The sequence below is a fragment of the Lichenostomus cassidix genome, chromosome 19 (assembly GCF_008360975.1).
Source record: "Lichenostomus cassidix isolate B80296 chromosome 19, HeHo_3.0, whole genome shotgun sequence".
NCBI lineage: Eukaryota > Metazoa > Chordata > Aves > Passeriformes > Meliphagidae > Lichenostomus > Lichenostomus cassidix.
In genome coordinates this window covers 8,036,541-8,059,598 of record NC_139499.1, presented here as the reverse complement: position 1 = coordinate 8,059,598, position 23,058 = coordinate 8,036,541, and the positions used below count along the sequence as shown (strand labels likewise).

Genomic DNA, 23,058 nt, shown 5'->3' with positions numbered 1-23,058 from the left:
CTCATTTCATTGTCATTTTACCCAGCGTGAAAAGATGGGGTTGTAGCCCCCACAGCCACCCCCAAAAAAACCCCAAACCAAACAAAAAAAACTCCCACCAAAGCTGAAGCCACTTGTTATAGAAAACATAGATTTTTATTATAAAAGTAGAACTATGCCATACACAAAGGAATTTTCTGCCACAGAAATTGGCACATTGTAGTCTTAACGTTAAAACATCCAGAGCAGGAACTGGAGAGTCTCTCAGGCTGCCTTTGGCTGCATGTTGACTCTGCCACTGCTCTCCTGGAGGTTTTTAACATTGCACTTTGGAATCACTGGTGCTCCTTCTCCTCTGACCGTGGTCGTTTCCGAGGGTTCACCTCAGTCCCTTCTGTGCTGTGAGTGCCAGCTGGAGGCTGCACATCTCGGAAGCCATGGGGCTGCAAGATGGAAGGAAAATCATGTGCTAAGGCTCATAGGGATATAAAACATGAGTAACTGGTTCCCAGATCTGAATGAGGGATGATGCTGCCATTTATTTTGGATGAGAAGCCACGGAATGTTTATAGACTGGGTTAAGTTCAGCACTGGGAACTTTTCAACACATGTGCCAACTAATGCCTCCTCATTTTGTTTTTTAAAGATATTTGATTTTCACCAAGCAGGCTATCACTTTCATTTTACTGTTTATCACCCCTATGGCTATGAAAAACTGCTTCTCTGTAAATTAACTTATGTTGCCTATGTAAATAAATCAAAAGACAAATCCATCAGCTCCCACAGAAGCAAGGAGATGACTGGATTAATTGCCTCAGTCATTTTCAGAAACAAAACTGTGAATTTCTACAACCTAGGATATTTTTGTTCTGTGTACCTACTTAATGAACTGAAAACATCAATGAGACATTGTAAGAGAACAGCAGAGCTGAATCTGCCTCTAGACTGCAAAGACTGTTCCAGCATAGTAATTTATGGGACACAATGGGATGAAAACCTTTGACTGCCAAAAACTAAATGCAGAAGTGAAAACTACATGCTGCTACTCAGGAGAGTGCTTGAAGTGATCTATCTGGCCTAGTACCACTCGTATTTTCTGTTACTGTAGCTCACAATTTAATTTTTAACCATTTTAAAACATGAAAGATCTCAAAGTCAGTTAGTTAAACGTGTCATGGATGCAGATGGAGATGATGAGATGTTGTGTGAAGCCTGCAACTGTCTGAATTCCCATCTCCAGACAAATTGTGTGCAGAGAGCACTGCTGACAGCTCAGTGAAGACTCTCAGTGCAGACTTGGAGAGGAAAAGGCATTAATCAGAACACAAAATTGCTTTGCTGATCCAAAATGCTCAGGTAGAGACAATGTGGGGACAAGAGCATTTCAGGAACGCTGACATTTTGGGTTGGTGCAGTGTGAAAAAAGCAGGCAGAATTACCATCAGACGTGACTCTTCCCAAATGCCAGTGTGTCCCACACCAAGATCAATCCCAAACCCCAGCAAAATGTCTTGTTTAAGTCTCCCATCCCTGTATTTCTATTTCTGAATGCCTCACCTCACCCAACCCGGGCTTTTCAAAGGAACAAACAGCAAGAGGTGCCACAAGGGCAGGATCTGTGCAGCCCCTCTGCTATTTATAAACAACTCAAGTGTTATTCTAAAGAGCATAATGGGGAATCTTCAAGTTTAATGTTTCACTGCATCTAATCTCTGCCATTTCCCTGAGGCACAAAGGTGGATCTGTAGCCAAATATCCACTTAATCCAGAATGCTGACTCCCAGTGAAAGCATTCCAAGGGTTTTAAGGGCCAGAACATAAAGTAGGCTGCCCAGGATGGATGTCTTGCACTTGGTTACAGGCAGGCACCTTGAAAATACAAGAATTTTGTGTCTATTTGTGAGGCTTGGTAGTGGGTAGATGGTGAGGAGGCAGCTGCTGGAACCAAGGACAAACTCAGTCTCCTGTCCTTTTGAATTGTCCCTCGATGTCCTCTGGATTCACACCCTGTGGAGCAAGGCTGGCAAAGGTAGATGGCTTTATAACCTGAGCAGTGCCCCCATTGCTGGCCTGGCAGACCTTCCACAGCTCAGGGAAACACAATTCCTACCCGGAATTTAGCTCCTGGGTCTCTGTCTTTCACTATGAAATAATCAGGTCACATTCCTGGGAAAAGCAGGTGAATCAGCTGAGCTACTTACTCCCTTGTGCATAAATCAATTTCCATTTCTATGCTCTGCATTTAAGAATGAATCCTTATCAGCCTGTGGAAGAAAGGATTTCATGGGAGAGGAGTTCCACAGCCCCCTCAGAGTGGTGAGTGACTCCAGTGTGCTGGAAAGGACAGGGATAAAAAAAACCCAGAGCTCAGTCATGAATTTACACATTTCATCAGCTCATGGGCACTGAAGAGCCACTTTGCCAATAGTACCAAAGCACCTCATTTGCCCAGTTCCATCCTAAGGAATTTACTTTTTTTTTTAATTTTCTTTTTTTTTTTTTGTATGCTGGTTATACACAAATCTGACTTGGAAACATTGGACACGTATTGACATCTTTCAGTTTAACTATGGAATGAGAAATGATAACAACAGCCTGTTATCAGACCTGAATTTCATGAAAGAAATGGGGATAATACACTTTTTACTCAAAGAAACCATCTGCTGAAGCAGTTCATTGGTATTAAGAGAAAAAACACAGGGATAATCTTATATTTTAACTAATCTTTGTTGAGGATACACTCTCAACTCTATCTCAAGATTGTGTGCATTCCCACAGAAGACAGCATAGCTGCTTTATGATGCTTATAAAACTGAAAGGAAAAGGCAATTAAACTGTCTGAGATAAAATCCATCTGTTTGTCAGCTGGAGAAAAAAGGACTCACATCACGTGATCCAAACAACCTTGGGATGTGGCCCCACTTCACCTTCCAGTCTTTATAAAGTATACATTTGCACTATTTCTTCTGTCCAGGTGAATACATTCAGGACTGGGGAAAAAAAAAATCAGATTTCTGTTTGAAAGTTTGAGGATCTCATCTGATGGCAGCATTAAAATCTGCAGAAAGTGCTATGGCAACGTGTTTCCATGAGGACACGTAGCAAATAGTTATGGAATAGTACCTATGGATCTGAGATTTGAGGATGTAAGAGTTGAGTGGTGCTGTCTTTTTAAACCTAAATACAGCTTAGACAGCATCTCTGCTCATTAATATGTATCTAAGCACTCCACAATAGGAAATAATCACAGGATTTAACTAGGCATGAATAAGGACTCCAGCCATAAGCTGGAAGCTCCTTATGTGATAGTGGCAGAAGAGAAAAATCTGTGTATATTGGCTGGGTGTAGGGTCAGTGTAGGATGGGAGAGAGAAACACATAAAGCAGAGGTGGGGAAATATCTATGGAACAAAGGTATTGGAATGGAACAAAGTATTGGTATTGGTATTGGTATTGGTATTGGTATTGGTATTGGTATTGGTATTGGTGTGGAACAAAGGCACTGGTGAGGCCTCTGGAATAGCAGCTCACCCTGATCCTAAAAAGATGAACTCAGCTGGAAAAGACACAAAGAGCCACCTGAGAAACAACAAGCTACCTGAGCAGGGAGAAAACAGTTCAGGTCTCCCAAAATGAGGGCTCAGGTCAGGTCATGGTAATTGCACTCAGGCCAAAAGTTAGCATCAGGGGCAGATAAAATAAGCAGCACTAGGAGCAGAGCAGATGGGGACAGGCTGCCTGAAAGTTTGATATAGAAATCCAAGTGTTTTAATTCTGAGAGGACAAAATGCTGGGTCACTTTTCTAAAGAGAAAAGGTGCAAATTACCCCAAAATCTGGAGATATCCCAGTATTACTGGTTCCCTTCAGAAAGCAGCTGAAAAGCAACACTAAGAAAGCAAAGACCATTCTCAGGTTTGTCTGAAAATTCCTTTCCAGCTGCCAATGTGTTCCCATCTGTGAATCTCCATCCCCAAAGGAATACTCACTGTGATTTGATAGGATACAGTGCACTCCTTCTGACTCGGTGATTTGTACAACGTGGCCAACCTGATGAAACAAAACCCAGGTAATTAGGATCAATTAATACAGTAATAAAAATTCCAAACAGCCCAGTGAGCAGACCCAAGGTTTCCTACAGTACCAGTGGAATTCTTACAGATGTATTTTCATATAGGTCATTTAAACTGTGGATTCCCATCCTTACATGACCTGTCAGCTCAAACACAATCTAGACCTACTAAAAAGAGTGAATGATTAATTAGCCTTGTTTCATCACAGTATTTGATGACATTTTTGGAACAATATTCATTATGAATTAATTCCAAATGTCACTTTGTTAAAACGCAAACGAGAAAGGTTTTGAGCACAACTCTTCCCTACTCCATTAATCATTTGTTCATTGACCTCTCAAAACTGTGGGAGACCCTCAAGAATTCCCATACTTCCAGGGAGGCTTTTTCCAGAAATTTCCAAAGCCTGTCAATATAACCCAGAGGCTGGAGGAGATGTTCTATTTCCAAGCCTGCCCTTGCCACTGACACACAGCACAACCTTGAGAAAACAGCTTCCCTTTCATTTCTCCTCTGACACTTCCCTGATTTGGTGCATTTAGACTCCAAGCAATACACCTTGATTTGTGTTCTACAGAAAACGCTTACATAACACAGAGAGAAAATTGCAAAGCAGCTCAAAAGCAAAGGGTTTTTCAACCCTGGTCTGCACCCACCTCCCCACAACTCACACTTCCATAAGCCACTCTAGAAAGTCTTCTGCTCTCGGTAGCAAGACACCCTGCCAAAAATCCTGTTAATTATTTTCGGGGGGTTTTTTCCTCCCTGAGGTGCCATTCTATTAGAGAGCACATAATTACAGCCTGAGGAACACTGCCACTTCATGTTAGCTACACAGGGAATTCCTCAGAACACTCAAGTGCTGGGTTATACTTGACAAAATTGCCCAAATCTGGAGCTGCAGAAGCCAGGCTTTCACAAGAGCTCAGCTGGAGCCTCTGACTCAACAGGATCTTTTCTCCCAGCAAAGAGAACCCTTAGAATTGAGCGCTGACATTTGCAGTAGTAGAGGGAAAGGAGGTATCAGAGTTGGCCAAAGCACATTTAAAAATTAAAGAAAAAAGGCAAATGGATCCTCAGATGCTCTTTGTGCCTCAATAACCTGATATAAAAACAACAAAACCGCAATGGATCATCAGCTATAGGCAGCCTGTGCAAAAACAAGACAGCACTGAGCTATTTCTGCTTTTACAGTTGTATCCAGAATTGGTGTTTCTGCAGGCCCCACTCCCTGTTAGCTGCAGATTTAGATCAGTAAATAAGCCATGTTTGTCTATCCTTGGCTTGTTTTCTGGAACTTCTATCTGCAGCCTTCCTAGCTCTGTTGCAGAAGAAATAAAAAGTTCTTTTCATATATAAAATTAACTTTTGTTCACTCTGCAATCATTATGTTGATGCAACTTGTCCTAAAAAGACTGTTAACTAATCAGTGATGTTAATTTAATTCCAAATTAAACAGCCTGCTGTAATCACTCTGCATTGCCTTCAAACTTAGAATTTAAAAACAAAACTCCCCAAGAAAGTTGTCACTGCGTTTCTCTGTCAAATTCAACAAGCAAAACTCTGCACAACAACATACCAGCAGCATTTTTGCTTGCTGTTTGCAGAAGATTAGGGAATTGCAGCACAGCTCCTTAATCTCAAGCTGCTGCATGGTGATATTATATACAAGACAAATTTAACCGAGCAGGAAAGAGAAATGACCTTGCAATATAAAGAGGGGGGAAAAAAAGAACCAGGAAACAGAGGAGGATCTCATTGCAACAGACAGAATTTCACACTGTTTTTAGAAGGGTCAACCTACCCTCCACAGCTCAGCCCTGAGCTGGCTTTGGACTGACTGGAGATGAAAACACTGAAGCAAAAAAATTCTACTCAAAGACATTATAGTGGCTACAACCAACCATGGAGGAGTAGAAGGTTCTTTCTAATGAGACTGTTGAAATTGCACCTCTTCAGAGTGCAATTAAAAACTCACTAAAATGAGAAGAGTTTTGTTCCACTCCAAAATGCTCAAAAAAACCCCCCAACCTTACCTTGCAAACTGCAGATAGTAAAAGGTATTTTCCACTTAGCCACCAGATCCTAAATGCTTGAGTGTAAACAACTGCTGTTAGGATGTTTTACTTTGACAAACCATGGCAGCTTGTCAGAAAGAAGCCACCACGGTGGGGAGACAGTTCAGCCACACTGTCCAGGCCTGAACAAGAAAATTCCTGAGCCTTGGGAGGCTGGGATGTGGCAGACCAAGGCCAGGAGCCAAATTCAAGGCCCTCCTTGGGGCTTTCAAAAGATTTGGAAAGATTCTGCAGTGCCACACTTGTTATTATGTGGATTTTGCTGCCATTTTCACTCACCTCTGACTGCTGTCCCAGTGGAAGATTAAACGCACGGTGGCAGCGTGTCCCCAGCTTTCTCCTGAGGGACACAAAAGGACAGATCATTATCTCTTATACCACCACCACCAGCAGCAGCAAAATGAACTGAAATTCATCTTCAAAACCCCCCTCATGATTAAAACAAAATATGCCTTTCTTGCAGTGATGCATCACATCTTTTTAAACAAATACACTGAGGCAAGGAACAACCTCTGTACTCACAGTGTGTTTCACAGAAATCTTGATGCAATTCTTCCATATTTGTAGAACAATTTCATGGATGCCTAATAAAGGACAGGTAGTAGACAAATCTCGAAGATAGAGGCAGCTTGAAGAAGAGATTTGTCTAATTATTACTGAAGAAGTCTGGTGAGGAGGCCTAAATCCTACTTGAGAATTGCAATATTCAGTCTCTCAGGCATAATTATGAGCAAACATCACTCCCTTTGGGACACCAGCTTTGGGAGAAAGTCAATGATTATTAAAGCATTAAGGGGCCCTGAAGCAGTCTGCTGCTTCTGACAGCAAAATGCAAAATAACACAACCCAAAGCAAGGAGCAGGGAGGTGTGGTGGAAAGAGAGAAGAAGTTTGGATTGTTCTCCTGCTTCAAGGGCTCAGTCCCATTGTTTCAGCTCACACCTGACCACAAGTTAGTGTACAGACAGTTTTATTGGGTGTTTTTTCCTCTTGTTTATCCCTGTCAGCAGTCCAAGGATGGATGGAATTTTAAACCAGTCAAGTCTCTCCTGTCCACCTGCTCTTTTTTGTCCATCCCTCTGGTCTCCACCACATCTCCAACCCACATGCCCCCTGTGCTCTGCTATTTATTAGAGCACAGAGAAGGAAAAAAAAATGATCCCACTGTAATGAAGACCTAGACCCTCTGGGCATCTTGCCAAACCTTGCTCTGCTATATCTGAGTAGAGATAAAGATTTTGGCTCTCAGATACAGCTCTGAGGCTGAGATCAAAACACATTTTACAATGGCTACAAATTCCACACCAGCACCTTTCTGACTGCATTGGATGTGAGTGGAAAATGCTCCTGCAAAATGAGATATTTCTGAGTTGAACTGCCTGTAGATTAATATTTGACCTCCTTTCTAAATATATTTAGTAGAAATGTCTAGGAACACCCAGCTTAGCTATCACTAGTGGGGAAGAAAGCTGTCCCTTCATAAAGCTCCTGACTTAATACCTTGCAGCATCTGTGCTTTTTTCTTTTTTTTCCCCCCATAATTAAGATCTTCCCTTCTGCTCAGGAGCTGAATAAGAATTTAGAGATTAATGCTCTCATGAAATCTTAGAAAAAGCTGTTTCTCAGGCTTACCAATCAATGGGAGAAAAAAAAACTACTTAGTGGAGGCAATAGGATGGATTGATTTTACCTGGGGGTTTGCTGCTGAACTTTTGAAATACCATCTCTTCAGAGCAGGGCATCAAAATCACTTCTTCAATATTTTGTACCAACTGGTACAAAGTTGTATTTTTGGAAGAGTTCACACTACTCAGTTTAACAATACTGTGGTCACACACACTGGGGAGAGGCACAGTCAGCTCCACAGGAGGTCATGTCAAATTAATTGTTTGTGAAAGGAAATATGCACAAGACAATGCAGGATAGCTTTGAATTATAACCTCCCCTGAATGTCTTCACATTCTTTACTGTCCCCATGACTCAATAAACACAACAGCTCCCAAACAATGCTGGCCAGTGAAAAAAGACAGACTCTATTAGCTTTAATTGAGTTTTGTAGCCAGAGAGGCTGCCAAAAATAATCCATCAGAGAGCAAGAGGCAAAACTGACAAAAAGGGTCAGATGCTGGGAGCTGGGTCTGCCTGCCCAGCTCCAAATTCCACATTCTTCACGTTCCTGCAGGAGATGGGCTGGGTTTGTTCATTTTACCCTCTATCTGTGCCAAATGGTTTGGTGCTGTACAGACTCTGGAAACATCTTTGCCTCTGCTCTGTCCCCTTCTCCCTCCTCTCCAGAACAGGGGAATCATTACTTAGCTCACAGAAATTGAAGAATTTGTGCCCTTTAAGTGAATCATAAAATAATGCAAAGCTACAGCCTGAAATAAGATTTAAACGCTGAACTTTTCCTTAATTTGTAGAAATCTCCACTTCAGAACTGCTTTATTTTCCCCTGTGACTGCAGCAGAAGGGCCTGGATGAAGTATCTGCTCATTACAGGGCAAAATTGAGCAGCCTGGAAAAAAACTCTTGAACCTGGCTCAGGGCAGGCTGTGCCTGAGGATCCCACACAGAACTTCCCTCTCCATCATAACTGCAGAGAATTCCAGTGATGCAGCAAATATGAAATGCCTTTGCAAATAATTAATGGAACATGTTCAAGGGTAATGGGAAAATAAACAATTTAAACAGTTTGGGAGAGGCAGGGAATGGTTCTCAGGGAATTTAGGAAATTGCAGCTTAGTTTGGGGTATGCAGCCATTAAGCTGTGTTCTTTCTTGAGTGATTTAACCTTCTCCTCACCACGTCCCTGCTGGAGGTTTACTCCTCCCAGGTGCATTTTTTGAATGTTCATTCACCAGCCAATTTTGGTTTAAATTATTTGATTTATCAGAGGTTTACCTATTTAAATAGCTCAAGCTTACTTGGCCCACTTTTGGCAGAAAAAAAAAAATCCAACAACCCTCTGAACCTGTGAGTCTCTGCAAACTGAAAATGTCATGACTTTAAAACATATTTATAACCTCTTTTCATAAATCTAACCAGGAGCCTAATCTACATACCGCATTTCAGTCTAGAATAAAACTTGATAGTTGCTAATTATAATCACAAGGCTGCCACAGATCAGCACTACTGTGGAGTTTCACAATGCCAGCAATTCCAGATGTTATTTTCACCATGGATTCTGCAACAGTGCAGAGATTCAGCAGTTTCATTTTCTTTGTACATAAAGCCAAAGGAAAGGAAGTCAAATATCAATTTTCAACTCAAAGCTAAATGCTTACCCAAAGCAGGCACCAATGTGGAATGGCTTTGTCCAATCCTTGTTGTCATTTGGTTTGTCAGAACTACCTGAAAGAGGAAACAGAAGCAAAGAGATCAGAAAATCTCCTTGAAAAGCAGCATATTGGTGGGAGGGAAGAGAGGGAATTTTCAAAAAAAGCTTTTACTGATGAAGCAGCTACTCAGGCAAAACCTGGCAACTGTGATGAAGCTCCTGTGTTAATGAGAAAACTCTAAAGGTGCCTTATTTTTTCCAAACAAATTAAGAGAACCCTGTAAAGTGTATTTTTGGTTTGAATGGGACATTTCTTTCATTTAACATTTTAAAGAAACCTCAATTTCTCCCTTCCCAAGGGAGGCAAACCCCACACCAATTGTTTACCCACAACATTTGTCCTGAACACTGTTTGGATCTGAGTTTAGCTGCACGTGACTTGCACTGGCCCTCTCAGCCACGGGGGTAAATGAACTCGGTGGTGATGCTCACAACGTGCATTAGCCTGGTGATTAACTGAGTTTCTGTGCCTTGTAGTCTAAAAATGCAGCAGTGGGTACAACACAAAGCAGAATGGAAGTGAACAGACAGAGCGGGGGAGTGTTTTCGCAGCCCCAGTCACTCGTGGGAGGCTCACAGACAGTCTAGGTTAGATCCCTGGTAGAAGTGGGGGTGGGTGAGACAGGAAGGAGCCAGGAATATTAATCACAAAGTTCATTAAAAATGAAAAATTGTACCCATCCTAGACCCTGGAGGGTTCCATTGTTTGACGTGCTCGGAGGATTCTTGCTTGAGCAGCTCAGAAAAAGCGTGTGAGAGTAACCAGTTCCACTGAGCACACCCTAAAACATTTCCACAGCTGAGAGCCAGCCACATGTACTGCACATTTTAGAGAAGTAACTCATCACAAGTGGATGCTAGCAGCCCCAAATAGCCTCCTCATCTCCCTGCTGGAGAAGGGCTGGGCATCCTCACTCTGAGCCCAGCTTTAGGATCTGACTTCCTACCATATTAGAGCATCCAGAGCTGCCTGACAAGCAATCCCTGGCATGCAGGCTGCATTTAGCCTGCTCAGGGCTCATGGAATTAACTCAGACACTACCAACAAGAGGCCCAATCCAAGTAAAACCATTCCTAGAGCTCTGACTCCTTAAACAACAGTTTATTTAGCAGGTTTGTACTAAACTACTCCCTGGTTCAGAAGAAACAATTTCCATATTTCTCCCCTGACCAAAGAAAAACACTGTCCAATGACAGCTGCTGCTGTTCAAGGTCACCAGGTACCAAGCTGAGAGGGAGAGAAAGCACTCAGGAAAACTGAGGCTGTGCAAACCCTGGAACATCCCCAGAGCAGCAGGAAGGAGCTCCATAGCTCCTGTCAGGATAGCAGTGAGGGCACATTTTGGGAATGCTGGGCTCTTCCCTTCCCACAGCTCCCAGAGGAAGCACAGGGGGAATTTTATTTTTAGCAGCTCGGAACAAAAGCCAGCTGCACCAGAGAGCTGTGGGTGACAAGGTCACAAATCACCTGGGCGCTGTTAGAGCCACAAGCACCATTTTGAGGGCTGGGGAAGCTCCAATTCCTGAACAATGCTTCTCTGAGCTGTCAGAGACTTCCAAAACAACTTCTGGAACAGCTGCAGCTTCCCAGTGCCATCTGCTGGCTGCGGCTCTGCTGCCTCCAGAGCGACAGTGACGTGGAGACAATGCCCAGGAAGGAAGCTCTGGGTTTCCATGGATGCCACAAGAGAAGGCCAGACCAGCACATCAAGTGGTTTTCCTCCCTAGGAACACTAAGACCATCGTTTATTTTTATTCAGAGAGTGGAAAGTTGTGTTGGAGCTGCTGAATGCTCTGAGGTTTTTGTAGGTAAAGTCAGCAGAAGAGCATTCCTTGCCCAACCAAGATGATGGCAAACAGCATTACAAATGACATGGCACCAGTTCAGATCCACAGGATGCTGTTGATGCAAACTTCACTTATTTTGGCAAGTCAAGGAATTTTGCCTGTGTGATCCATCTCCAATTACCAACTAAACTGGCAAGAACGACTGCAGATGACACCACTGCAGATTAATTTTGCTATTTACAAACAAAAGCAAACCACATTCCCTTAATTCTTTGTAAAAAAAAAAAAAGCAGCATCTTTTGGGGTTGAAAGCTGCCCTGGACTTACTGCTGCTTTATGGTCGTTGGCTATGATGATGAGCTGCTGTGCCAGACCGTTCAGCAGCCTGGTGCGGAGGGACAGATCCTCAAAGTCATGGCGGAAAGGAAAGGCAATTCCATCAATCACCACCAGCCGGACCTGAATGCAGGAGAAAAGGGAAAAAAACTGCCATTACCACCCTATAAAAAATGACAAAAAGCAGCAAGAGCCATTTTAAAGGGCTGTCCTCCCAAATGTTCCCTCACAGCTCGCTCTGACTTCTCTGCAGGTGCAGAATACAAAATAACAAAGCTGGACTTAAAGCCTTGCAGAGGAGAAGCTGGAGAAAATAATTAAACATCAGAATTGTACCTCAGTCAACTTGCCACAAACAGTAATTTATTTCACCTTCTCCCTCAAAACCAAAACCCAAATCCAAATCCGAATTCAGGCTGTCTGGAGCCACTGCTGAGAAAACTCAGCTCCTATCAGTGATCTCTCTTGGAAACATGGAGTTTAACAGATGCCTCAAGATATTCCAGGCACACTGCACTGGAGCTGAGGATCTATCTTGCCTCAAGATGTTTGCTTTGCTGAATTATTTCTTCTGTAGCAATCATTAGCTGAAGTCAGAGCACGCTGCAGCTGCTGGCTCATCACCCTCAAGACACTGTATAAACATTAGTCTGGGGTTTTGATTTATTCTAACTTCATTTGTTGTGGCTGTTTTGATGACCCAAGTTTGAAATAGAGGAGGGAGATGGATGGTGTTACAATGCCTGTGTATTCAGATATCACTCAAATCCTTGGTGTCTACAAGTTCTCACATTACTGCACAAGATAACAAATTGGAAACAACACAAAAATCCTGATTTTTCTACATTACAGATTTAACTCGTTACTGGGAAGTCTCTTTATGACTGGAGCATACAAAACTGCACAAACATCACTATGAAATGGTCCTGGGCCTCCAGCTGAAAAAAACCCACCCTTAATTTGCAAAAGAAGATTAAATGGTTGGAATTAAAAGAAGACATTCACCTGTATTCTCATTTTCCCTCCTTCCTACAAATTATTTTCCATGAGTCTGTACATCTTCCCCATGTACCATTTCTTTTCTTCAAGAACAATCACTTTAACAGCATAAACATGACTCATGCTAGAGAGGAATGTATACATGGTTGTATAACTTGCCTATCACGAATATGTCCAGGTAGGATGCAATTTAGTTAAGTTTCTCCCAGTCTAACTTGTTTCAAGGCAGCAAACAAAAAAAAGTATTTAAAGTAAAAAGAGAGCTTGGTAACACCTGCCTTGTCCATGCCAGCTTGGCTATAGCAGACCATAAAGAATTAGTTCTTTTATGACAAGAATATTTTTAATCAGTCTTTCTCATATTATTAACAAGATCTCAAACTAATTCATATTTCCAAATGGCACATTTGGATCTCTAGCTCTACATCTTAATCTCTAAATCTCCACAACTTCATCTCCCTCACAAAACCCCCTGAAATCTGGAGGCTTCCTGTGGTCCCAGACTGAGCTCCAGAGGGATCAGACTAATTTTACCGCAAGCTGGACAGCAACGAACAATCTGTCAAGTCACTTCTAGCCTGTCCAAGGAATCAGCAGAAGCTCTTGTGGTTCTCCTGCAACCTTCAGTCCTTCAGGCTGCAGGCCAAGCCCAGCTAATCAGCACAGATGGTTCCAGGGAACTGCAGCCCAGTGGAACTGTGCTAATGAAGCCATGTACTTTCCACAAGAGCAAACACAACAGGGCACCGTTAGTACCTGGCAGGGAAAGGGAAATACCAGACTACACCCAGCAAAAGTGAGGCTCCCATCTGTGTTTGCAAGAACACAGCAGCTTCCATAAATGAAAAATTTTGGAAGTTATGCAAAAGGCAATATAATCCAACACTGATTTGTGCTGTGATAGAACAAGGCAGAGTCATCTTTTCCCAAATCTTGACAGGGAGTGATCTGCAGTGCAGAATCAAGAAATCTGGAGGGGAGGTGGTGAAAATCTGCCTTACAATAGCATTTCTCTAAGACATTAGGTACTAGGAAACTTTCTGGCTGCAGTCCACCCAAGAGTCAAGCTGCAGGCTCTGGTTGCTTGTAGCAACAGAAGATGCACTGAAAAGAAGGAGAAGAGTCACTTTCTGGATGGTGCAGGATGTTTCTGGTCCTCAGTGCTCTTCTAGGGCAAAAAAAAAATGGCACAAAGCCTTTCTGATGGCACCCTCGTGGTCACCACACACCTTCTGGCTCAGAGGCTCTTGTGAGGAGCAGTTCTGTGAGGATCCACAGCTCAGTGCTCCCAGAAACAGAATGTGTGGCAGCACAGACCCAGTGTCCTCGCCTCAGAGTGGAAATTCAGGAGGATGGCAAAAGCAAATCCCTCTCCGGAGTAATTGGGATGGGAACGAAAAGGCAAACAAGCAGAAGGCTTTACATTTGTACTCTGCTATCAGCCAATATTTCACTGCCAAGCTGACGAGGTACCAAGGTGTTTCCTCGTGTTACTACAGCAGACAAAAAATCTTCAGTGTGAAGATGAGTGATACCTCCTGACAATAACCCTTACCTTGGAATGCTCTGACAGGAATTCTGGCAGGAGGTAGACCTGAGCCAGCAGCTCTATGTAGTCACGACAACGGAAGTAATAGATGTGAGAGAGGATATTTTCCAGAGAGAAAGTCTCCAAAGCTTTCCCATGCTCTGAGAACAAAACAAACAGATGAGTAAATGAGTCAGAAGTCTGTACGAGCATATTGTTACTTTCATCATCCCACCAAAGCCTGCCCTCCACACATGGCAACAGCGAAGCCCCCAGAAACAGAACAGGCAAGGTAAGGAGTGTGGAAACATATTTTCCATCTGGCTTGAAAGTCAGGAAGGTGGTGAGCAGATGCTATCCCAGCATTTGCACACAGACACACCGGAGCCTCCAAGGGAGGCCTCCAACAATGAAAAATTTATTTCTGAAGCAAGAACTTCTCCAGTAAATCATTTTCAAGCCAGAACACCACCAGAAGACATCAGGGACTATTAATCACCCCTTGTTTAATAGACAGGCAATAGCTCATTTAATACAGTGTCTTTTTACCTCAGTTCAAACACAAGTTTGGTGCATAAATTTCTCCAAGAGTAACATGAAAGTTTTGTCCTCATTCCCAAGAGTCTGATGACTTAGAGAATCAAACTCTTATTAAATGCAGCCAGGCTATATTGACCTCATGGAGGAGCTGAATTCCAGCCATGGTTTTACTATAGCCTTTACTATGGGCCTTCAGCAGCAACACTGCCCCAAAAAATTCTGCTGCTCCTCTTTTCTTTCCCCACCTGTTCCTGTGTTTTGAATCAAAACACTCAGTTTTGCTCAAGAGTTGGGTTTGAGTGTTGCTGCAAATTTGATCATTAAGGTGCTAAAAAAATGGAAGGAAGGAAAGAAGAGCGGAAAACAGGGAGGGCAAACATCAAAACCCCAAACCTCGAGATCACAATGATCACAAAATTACCATGTAGAAAAATAATTATTTTTGTGGTAGACCAGCTCAGTCTGCTCCAGACACAGATGCAGTTCAGGGTTTGATACACACAGCTGGAAATAGAAGGCTGTCAGCAAACCCTCCCTAAACCAGCCCTGCTGCTGAAACCCCCAAAAAGTAACACTGCAGCCTACAAGACACTTGTTTCACTCCACCCTTGCCTCCTAGGCACAAAGAAATCACTTAGCAATGTACCTTCCTCTGGCTGAGCCTCAGCAATGAGGTGGCAGTGCTGCACACAGGCAGCTGCAATGTCCACCACTCTGTCCACCATGAAACTGCCCTCAGTGTCAATGAACACAGCTTCTCCAGCAACGCCCCCGAAGCACTCCGGGATCTGGACATCCACTGCCAGCTGCATGCTGCCATGGGAAACAGAAATGGACATCAGTATTTACACCCCAGAGCTCTCCCAGCTCACTCCTGGAGTGGAATTTCTGAGGAATACACAGAACAGGGAGCAGCACAACCATTATTGTATTTATCATGCTGGAGAAGAATCAGAGATTGTGGTCACGACAACAAGAAAAATGGACTTATTGCATAGCTGAGTTAAACAAAAAGTGATTGTTGGTTGCACAGAAGCCACAGAACACTAAAATACCATAGCTGTGTTTTGCCAACACCAGGAGCTCCGCAGATCTCAGTGATTTTTGTCAGCTGCACGCCCCCTCCCAGGATGTTGTCCAGTGCTGAGCAGAAGGTGATGATGAAGCCCTGGCTTTGCTCTTCTTCCAGAAGCTCCAGGGCTGTGCACTTCCTGGTGGCACCTGATCCCCCAGATGTCCTTGCTGCATCCCCCTGGCACTCCTGCCTCACCACCTGTAATGCTTCCAGTGCCTCTTCCCTGGAGATTCCAATTTCTGGAAAAGTCAAAACCACAGAACATGACCTTTGTTTTATACACAGTGACTGATTCTGCAGCATAACACAAAATGATCCTTATTCACCCTCTCAGGACATCATGCACATAGCTCTGGCACTAATTATGGGATTTTAAAAAATTTATTATCATAGATAATAAAACTATTGATAATCAAAATCCCAGACTGGTTTGGGTTGGAAGAGGCCTGAATGACCACCCAGTTCCAATACCTGCCATTGGCAGGCACACCTTCCACCATCCCAGGTTGCTCAGAGCTTCATCCATCCTGGCCTTGGACACTTCCAGGGATCCAGGAGCAGCCACAGCTTCTCTGGGCACCCTGTGCCAGAGCCTCCCCACCCTCACAGGGAGGAATCACGACACACTCCTTAAAAAAGGCAATTTTCCAACTTCAAAGAAGCTTATTTTGTTTAAATCACATGGAAAAAAAAAGAAGAGGGAAGCTGGGGAGAGAACAGGAACGAGCCTGACAGAATCCTTTCGTTTTCCTGCATCCCATTTACACCCATCGCTCAGTGCAAGACGACCTTCCACCAGAACCGTCATTTTTTATTATTCACTGCGCCCATTTCCCGGTGCCAGGAAGGGAAAGGGGAAGAGGCCCGGAAGATGCCGAGGAGGCCCCGCGGGGCCCAAGGCCGCCGGTACCTTTGCTCAGGCCGCACGGGCCGGTGTCCAGCAGCTCCTGCGCCGTCTGGAAGCCGGCGGCGGCGAGGCGGGCGAGCAGGGCTGGGGCCAGCGGCAGCGTGCCCACCTCCCGCTCCATGGCGGCGGCGACACTGCCACCGCCACCGCCACCGCCACCGCCACCGGACCCGCCCCGGTCCGGACCCGCCCAGGCCACGCCCCGGACACACTCCGGTCCCGCTCCGGCCACGCCCCGGTCCCGCTCCGGCCACGCCCCAGCGAGCGGTCATAGGTCTTGGCCCCGCCCACCGACCACGCCCACCGACCACGCCCATCTCCTTTTGGCCCCGCCCGTCGGCCCCGCTCGCTCCGCCCGCCGCGATTCCCCGCATGCGCAGAGCCGTCCCCGCGTGCCGGGGCCGTTCGAGCGGCAGGTGAGCGCGGAGTTGTGTCGCAGTGTGTCCCAAGGGACTGGAGAGGTCACTGCCGACCCGGGAATGCCGCTGGATGTGCCCTGCCTGTGCCCCCGCGGAGAGGCCGGTGCACCTAGCAGGTACTGTGATGTCTCCGGCTGTCGCCTGTCGTGGCTTCGTTGCGCTGCCGCACCTGCCGCTCCGAGAGGGCGCAGTTAGGGAGGGCAGGAGGCTCTTTTCCCCTTCTATTAGTGGATATTCCTGCGGGAAGCTGCCGTAACAAGCTGCCGCAGGTTCTGAAGTCAGAAATCAGTTCTTCAAGCTGCGGTGGTTTGCAGCTGGATGACGTTTGCTACCTTTTCGCAGTTGTGCTCAGGAAAGAAGATGGCTCATCCCATCCCTGTCCCATTCCCATGCCCAGTCAAGCTTGGAAGTGTGAAAGGTGACTCCCTGGAGGATGACCTGCATGAGTACGTCAGGGAAGGGAACTATGAGAAAGTGAAGAAGCTTCTGAAAAAAGGTAAAAGCTAAGTTTAGACAAGTACTGGATGAAAGGAATTAATTTTCCCTATATGCTTTTATTTCTGGTGAAAAATAGTCAGCATACTGCTTGGAGAATCCAGTTTTCTAGGCGAAATATATTTACAGAATGACTTATAGCTGCCCTTTTCTGTCAGGTGGGAAAAGTTCTTGAATCAAAAAAGCATAGTAGAATAAGCTAATTAAAAAGGAAACGAATCTATTATTAGTAAAGTGCTCATAAGGAAATGATTGCGGCATTGCAAAACTAAAATTCTAAAAGTTTGCTGTAGGAATATTCTCTTCAGATGCATTTTAATTCGGATTGCCAAATGCATAAGATATTTAAGATACGGGGGATTTTGACAACCGGAATCGTAGCTACATGGCAACGGGGGATTTTGTAAACGAAACCCAGTATTTGGTACAGTTCTGTTTCAGCTCTAGGTGGGTTTAGGTGGGTTTCAATCCCATTTCTCAGCGCGGCGGGTTGTGCCGATCCAGAGCAGCGTGGTCGGCGCTTTTTGGCGGGCGCGCGTCTGATTGGCCGGCAGAGGCAGAACATGCAAATGAAGGGGGCGTGTCCCGCAAGCTCCACGCGCGGCCGTTCCGGGGGGCGCGGGCGCTCCCGAGGGGCTCGGGGCGCGCTCCCGCCGCCGCGGGGCCGCGCGGGCTCTTCTCCGGTGTGCGCGCAGCGCGTATTTCGGGATCACCGCGTTCTATGTGTCGCTGTGCGCGGCTGGGGCGCGAGTCGCTGCCGATGCACAGTTAAGACTATACTTTCAGGGATCATTTTTGTAGTTGGTCACTAGAGGAGAGTGATCGCACCTGATCGGCGTCACAAGCCACGAGGAGGAGCAGGGTGTTCTCTCCTGAGCGCGAAGCGGGCGAGCGGTGCTGCCTGGGCAGGGGCCGCTCGCCATTGATGACCGTTTCTGAGCCTCCTGGTGGGGCTCGGGAGGGAGAGAACACGGGCTGAGTGGTTTGAGGCCCCTTTTTTTCCAATGGTTTAAAAAATAGATGTGGTGGGAGTATGGCGGAAAATCTCTTCCAGGTGCACTTGCTTCGTTAATAAAACATCTGTTGTTGGAGCATACCTGAAATTCTCTGCCAGGGGCATTTGCTTCGTTAGAAAAATAGATGTGGGTGGAGCACACCGGAAATTCTCTGCCAGGGGCGCTTGCTTCCCGAATTGCTTAACTCGCAGCTCTCGCTGCAGTGTCACACTGATACCGACCCCCAGTAGGCGAGAGCGGCCAGACAGATTTAGAGTTCATTGCCCGGTGAGGGTGTTCAGGCCGATAATATTCTCGAGCCCATCTGTTGTGTAGGGCAGGGGGACTTGGAGGTTGCGGTGGAGTTGTGTCTGATGAGCAGTGATGATCCGAAAGTGGCACGGGACTAAGGAGAGCTTATTCAGGATTCTCTTGAAGTTGTGGAAGTCCCTGTCGCAGAGGCTACAGACGTTTGGTCAGACTCTAAAAGCGGGTTAGGGAGAAACTGCTCCATGTTCTATCTTTATACCGTGCAGTGCCGTGGAAAATGGAGTGTTCCCGGTTGGATCCCGGGGCCACGGGCTGTCTGCTGGAATAGGGACAAACTGCTCCGCGTCATTCTGTCGGCTGTGGTGTGGGGCTCCGTGGTACTCGGGCAGAATCCAGAGAGATTAAGGCCGGTGTTGATAAAAGTGCCCTGTGGGGTTGTTGAGGTCGGTACGCGAGTGCCTGAAAGCCTCGGGAGCGGCTGGGAGCCAGTGCACCGCCTCGGCGGCAGGCGACAGTCGTGCCGCACTGCTGCTGTGGGTCCCGGAGCTCTTGTCCTCTCTCAGCACGGGCTGACACGGTCCCTGCTATCGTGTCGCGACAGCTCCCGCCACTCGGGCTCGGGCGGTTGCGTCACGTCTCGTAGGGAAGGTAGCGGGGTTGCGTCTGATTGGCCAGCGGTGGAAGAACATGCAAATGAGGGGGCGTGTCCCGCACCCTGCCACGCGCGGCCATTCCGGGGGTCGGGGGCGCTCCCGCGGGGCTCAGGGCGCGCTCCCGCGGCATCATGGCATCGGCGGGGCCGCGCCGGCTCTTTTCCGTTGTGGACGCTGCGGGTATTTGGGGATCACCGTGTTCTATGTATCGCTGTGCGCGGCTGTGGGGCGAGTCGGTGGCGGTTGGGAGTCAAGACTATACTTTCAGGGATCATTTCTGTAGTTGGTCACTAGAGGAGAGTGATCGCACCTGATCGGCGTCACAAGCCACGAGGAGGAGCAGGGTGTTCTCTCCTGAGCGCGAAGCGGGCGAGCGGTGCTGCCTGGGCAGGGGCCGCTCGCCATTGATGACCGTTCCTGAGCCTCCTGGTGGGGCTCGGGAGGGAGAGAACACGGGCTGAGTGGTTTGTGGCCCTTTGTTTTATACTGGTTTAAAAAACAGATATTGTGTAGCAAGAGTGCTAGTAGTGGCAAGGGCAGTCCCTTGTGAGCTTGGACTAGATTGTCTGCTGCACCCTAAAACCCGTACGGGATCATTGAGGTTAGAAAAGCCTGCTGAGTCCAACCATTAACCCCGCATTGCCTTGTTATAGGTAAATCGTGCCCCAAGTGCCAGAGCTAAATATCCAATAAATCCCTCCAGGGATGGGGACTCAGCCACTGCCCTGGACAGCTGTGCCAGTGCTCGATAACCCTTGTGGTGAATAACTTTTCCCAAATATCCAACCTAAACCTCCCCTGGTGCAGCTTGAGGCTGTTTCCTTGCATCCTGTCACTTGTTAGGTGGAAGGAGAGATAGACCCTTCGTGCCTACGTGCTCCTTTCAGGCAGTTGCAGGGAAGGGAGAATGTCCCCCCGGTGCCTTTTTTTTTCCAGGGAAAGGAGCTCCTCATCAGATTTGTGCTCCAGACCCTTTCCCAGCTCTGTTCCCATCTCTGGACATGCTCCAGCCCCTCTATATCCTTCTTGTTGTGCTGGGGCCAAAACTGGACACAGGATTCGAGATGTGGCCTCACCCTGCCGAGTACAGGGGACGGTCACTGCCCTGGTCCTGCTGGTCACACCATTGCCCACACAGGCCACGTTCCATCGGCCTTCCTGGACACCAGGGCACTCTGCCTGCTCTTGTGCAGCCACAGGTCCTTTTCCTCCAGGGAGCTTTCCAGCGACTCTTCCCAAAGCCGCAACACGGGGTTGCGACTAAATAGCCATCAGCGTGTGACAAGGGACAAAGGAACACCCGCTCGCGCTTCCGCGTCCCGTGACGTGTCGCGGCCCCAGCGCGGGGCGGGGCGGTTGCGTCACTGGTAGGGAAGGGGGGACGGGGCGGAGCCAGTCGGGAGCGCGTCTGATTGGCCAGTGGCGGCAGAACATGCAAATGAAGGGGGCGTGTCCCCCACCCCGCCACGCGCGGCCATTCCGGGGGTCGCGGGCGCTCCCGAGGGGCTCGGGGCGCGCTCCCGCGGCATCATGGCATCGGCGGGGCCGCGCCGGCTCTTCCCGGGTGTGCGCGCAGCGGGTAATTGGGATCACCGTGTTCTATGTATCGCTGTGTGCGGCTGGGTCGCGAGTCGGTGGCGGTTGGAAATCAAGACTATACTTTCAGGGATCATTTCTGTAGTTGGTCACTAGAGGAGAGTGATCGCACCTGATCGGCGTCACAAGCCACGAGGAGGAGCAGGGTGTTCTCTCCTGAGCGCGAAGCGGGCGAGCGGTGCTGCCTGGGCAGGGGCCGCTCGCCATTGATGACCGTTCCTGAGCTTCCTGGTGGGGCTCGGGAGGGAGAGAACACGGGCTGAGTGGTTTGTGGCCCTTTTTTTTATACTGGTTTAAAAAATAGATGTTGGCATTCCTCTGTCCTCAGAGGAAGTGTAAGATAGAGCGAAAAACTTTTTTCTTGCTCAGATCGGCTACAGCAGAGCCTGAATCGAGCAGAGCCGCGCAATGATGTGAGAGCTGCTGACATCTCAACCCCACTGACCCATTTTTTAAAGCAGTAGCTATAGCCAGCCGGTTACGCTTAAACAATTTCATTGTGCACCTTGGAGGCTCGGTTAATACTTTGTTTAAAGGAAAAGGGATCGCGATCCCGAGAGGAAAGGGCTCTGGAGAAGTCCGCAGGACTGAGCAGTAACTGGGAGATGGTAAATCAGCAGTGGGACATCACGGCCACTGACCCACTGACCACCTATTTGTAACAACCCCCCGGCCCCAGTGGAGGGAAGAACAGCACGAGCGGACTAATTAGCATGGCAAACGAGATACAACTAGTAAATAAGGGTTTGAGTACTGATTGATACAGCGACGCAATTTATAACCAATGAATACCGATGCCTTCGTAAAAATATATAAATAGTGTAAAGTCTTGATAATCGGGGAGCTGGCTCTTTGTGTGAACCACCGCGCTCCGTGCTCGGCGCAAACTGGAATAAAGCAGCAGAAATCCCCCACCTGGCTGCGGGAATGGCTCTGCACGCTGGGCAACGAGCCCGCGCTCGGGCTGACGCCGCTCGCCGCATCCCTGGGGCTGGCTGTCCTTGGTGTCACCGTGCCGGGGATCGGAGAGAGGCTGCTGGCTGCGGCACGGCGCGGGGAGCGGCCGCGGGCACGGCGGTGTGGCTGTCACTGTCACTCGCGGTGCGGTGCGGAGCGGGCCGGAGGGAGCGCGTCTGATTGGCCAGCGGAGGTGGAACATGCAAATGAGGGGGCGTGTCCCGCGCTCCGCCACGCGCGGCCGTTCCGGGGGTCGCGGGCGCTCCCGAGGGGCTCGGGGCGCGCTCCCGCGGCATCGTGGCATCGGCGGGGCCGTGCCGGCTCTTTTCCGTTGTGGACGCTGCGGGTACTTGGGGATCACCGTGTTCTGTGTATCGCTGTGTGCGGGTGGGCCGTGAGTCGGTGGGGGGTAGGAGTCAAGACTATACTTTCAGGGATCATTTCTGTAGTTGGTCACTAGAGGAGAGTGATCGCACCTGGTCGGCGTCACAAGCCACGAGGAGGAGCAGGGTGTTCTCTCCTGAGCGCGAAGCGGGTGAGCGGTGCTGCCTGGGCAGGGGCCGCTCGCCATTGATGACCGTTCCTGGGCCTCCTGGTGGGGCTCGGGAGGGAGAGAACACGGGCTGAGTGGTTTGTGGCCCTTTATTTATCATGGTTAAAAAATAGAATAACCCTTGTAAGCGAGACCCAGCCCATGTCTCTCCCATTCAGGCTCATCGCCCTTGGAATTATTTATTTAGAATAAAATCAAAGTGACAAGCTATTGCAGATCAGAGAGGATTCTGAGTTGAAAAGGACTCACAAGAATCATCGAGTTCATCACTTAAGGAAATGGCCCATGTGGGGATCGAACCTGTGACCTTGGAGTTATGAGCACCGTGCTCTGACCAATTACTTGAGAATAATTATTAATTAATGCCATCCCCCAGTGTGATCTGTGCTCATCCATCTGTATTCATTCACCCATCTCTAATCTCATGTAAACACTCCATATAAGCACTTTCTACTTCCTTACAGAATACTTAAAAGTACCAT

General features: G+C 47.3%; 2 protein-coding genes and 4 non-coding genes across 18 annotated transcripts in view; 5 read left to right on the top strand and 1 right to left on the bottom strand.

The window, feature by feature from the left end:
• Positions 1 to 113: 113 nt before the first annotated feature.
• RAD51C (RAD51 paralog C) lies at positions 114 to 16,797 on the bottom strand. The gene is made up of 9 exons (XM_085078451.1): positions 16,642 to 16,797; positions 15,712 to 15,970; positions 15,303 to 15,469; positions 14,144 to 14,277; positions 11,581 to 11,712; positions 9,413 to 9,479; positions 6,409 to 6,469; positions 3,968 to 4,028; positions 114 to 422 (listed from the first exon to the last, which is right to left on the bottom strand). The coding sequence occupies exons 1-9, from the start codon at positions 16,757 to 16,759 to the stop codon at positions 315 to 317; spliced, it is 1,107 nt and encodes a 368-aa protein (XP_084934577.1). The 5' UTR covers positions 16,760 to 16,797; the 3' UTR covers positions 114 to 314.
• A 185-nt stretch (positions 16,798 to 16,982) lies between these two features.
• TEX14 (testis expressed 14, intercellular bridge forming factor) overlaps positions 16,983 to 23,058 on the top strand; it is a 29,740-nt gene continuing 23,664 nt past the window's right edge. For 5 of the 13 annotated variants that reach the window (XM_085078420.1, XM_085078418.1, XM_085078417.1 and 2 more), the window contains exon 1: positions 16,986 to 17,553. In XM_085078420.1, the coding sequence (XP_084934546.1) occupies positions 17,376 to 17,553 (178 nt within the window). In that variant the 5' untranslated portion in view covers positions 16,986 to 17,375. Of the gene's footprint in view, positions 17,554 to 23,058 lie in introns of all 13 variants that reach the window. The other 8 variants (XM_085078414.1, XM_085078412.1, XM_085078425.1 and 5 more) reach the window with 4 other exon arrangements.
• On the top strand, positions 18,323 to 18,536 carry LOC146429222 (small nucleolar RNA U3). The gene has a single exon (XR_014855884.1). It is a non-coding gene; the product is annotated as a small nucleolar RNA U3 (small nucleolar RNA).
• On the top strand, positions 19,723 to 19,936 carry LOC146429221 (small nucleolar RNA U3). Its single transcript, XR_014855897.1, has one exon. It is a non-coding gene; the product is annotated as a small nucleolar RNA U3 (small nucleolar RNA).
• On the top strand, positions 21,121 to 21,334 carry LOC146429220 (small nucleolar RNA U3). Its single transcript, XR_014855898.1, has one exon. It is a non-coding gene; the product is annotated as a small nucleolar RNA U3 (small nucleolar RNA).
• On the top strand, positions 22,442 to 22,655 carry LOC146429219 (small nucleolar RNA U3). The gene has a single exon (XR_014855883.1). It is a non-coding gene; the product is annotated as a small nucleolar RNA U3 (small nucleolar RNA).

Bases quoted from the DNA above. Each gene is read 5' to 3' on its own strand.
- RAD51C (XM_085078451.1), bottom strand. From the start codon at position 16,759: ATGGAGCGGGAGGTGGGCACGCTGCCGCTGGCCCCAGCCCTGCTCGCC. The intron at 14,278-15,302 runs GTACATTGCTAA...TTTTGTTCTCAG, and splicing joins TGAGGCTCAGCCAGAGGAAG to AGCATGGGAAAGCTTTGGAG. The intron at 6,470-9,412 runs GTAAGCATTTAG...TGTGTCCCTCAG, and splicing joins CACATTGGTGCCTGCTTTGG to GAGAAAGCTGGGGACACGCT.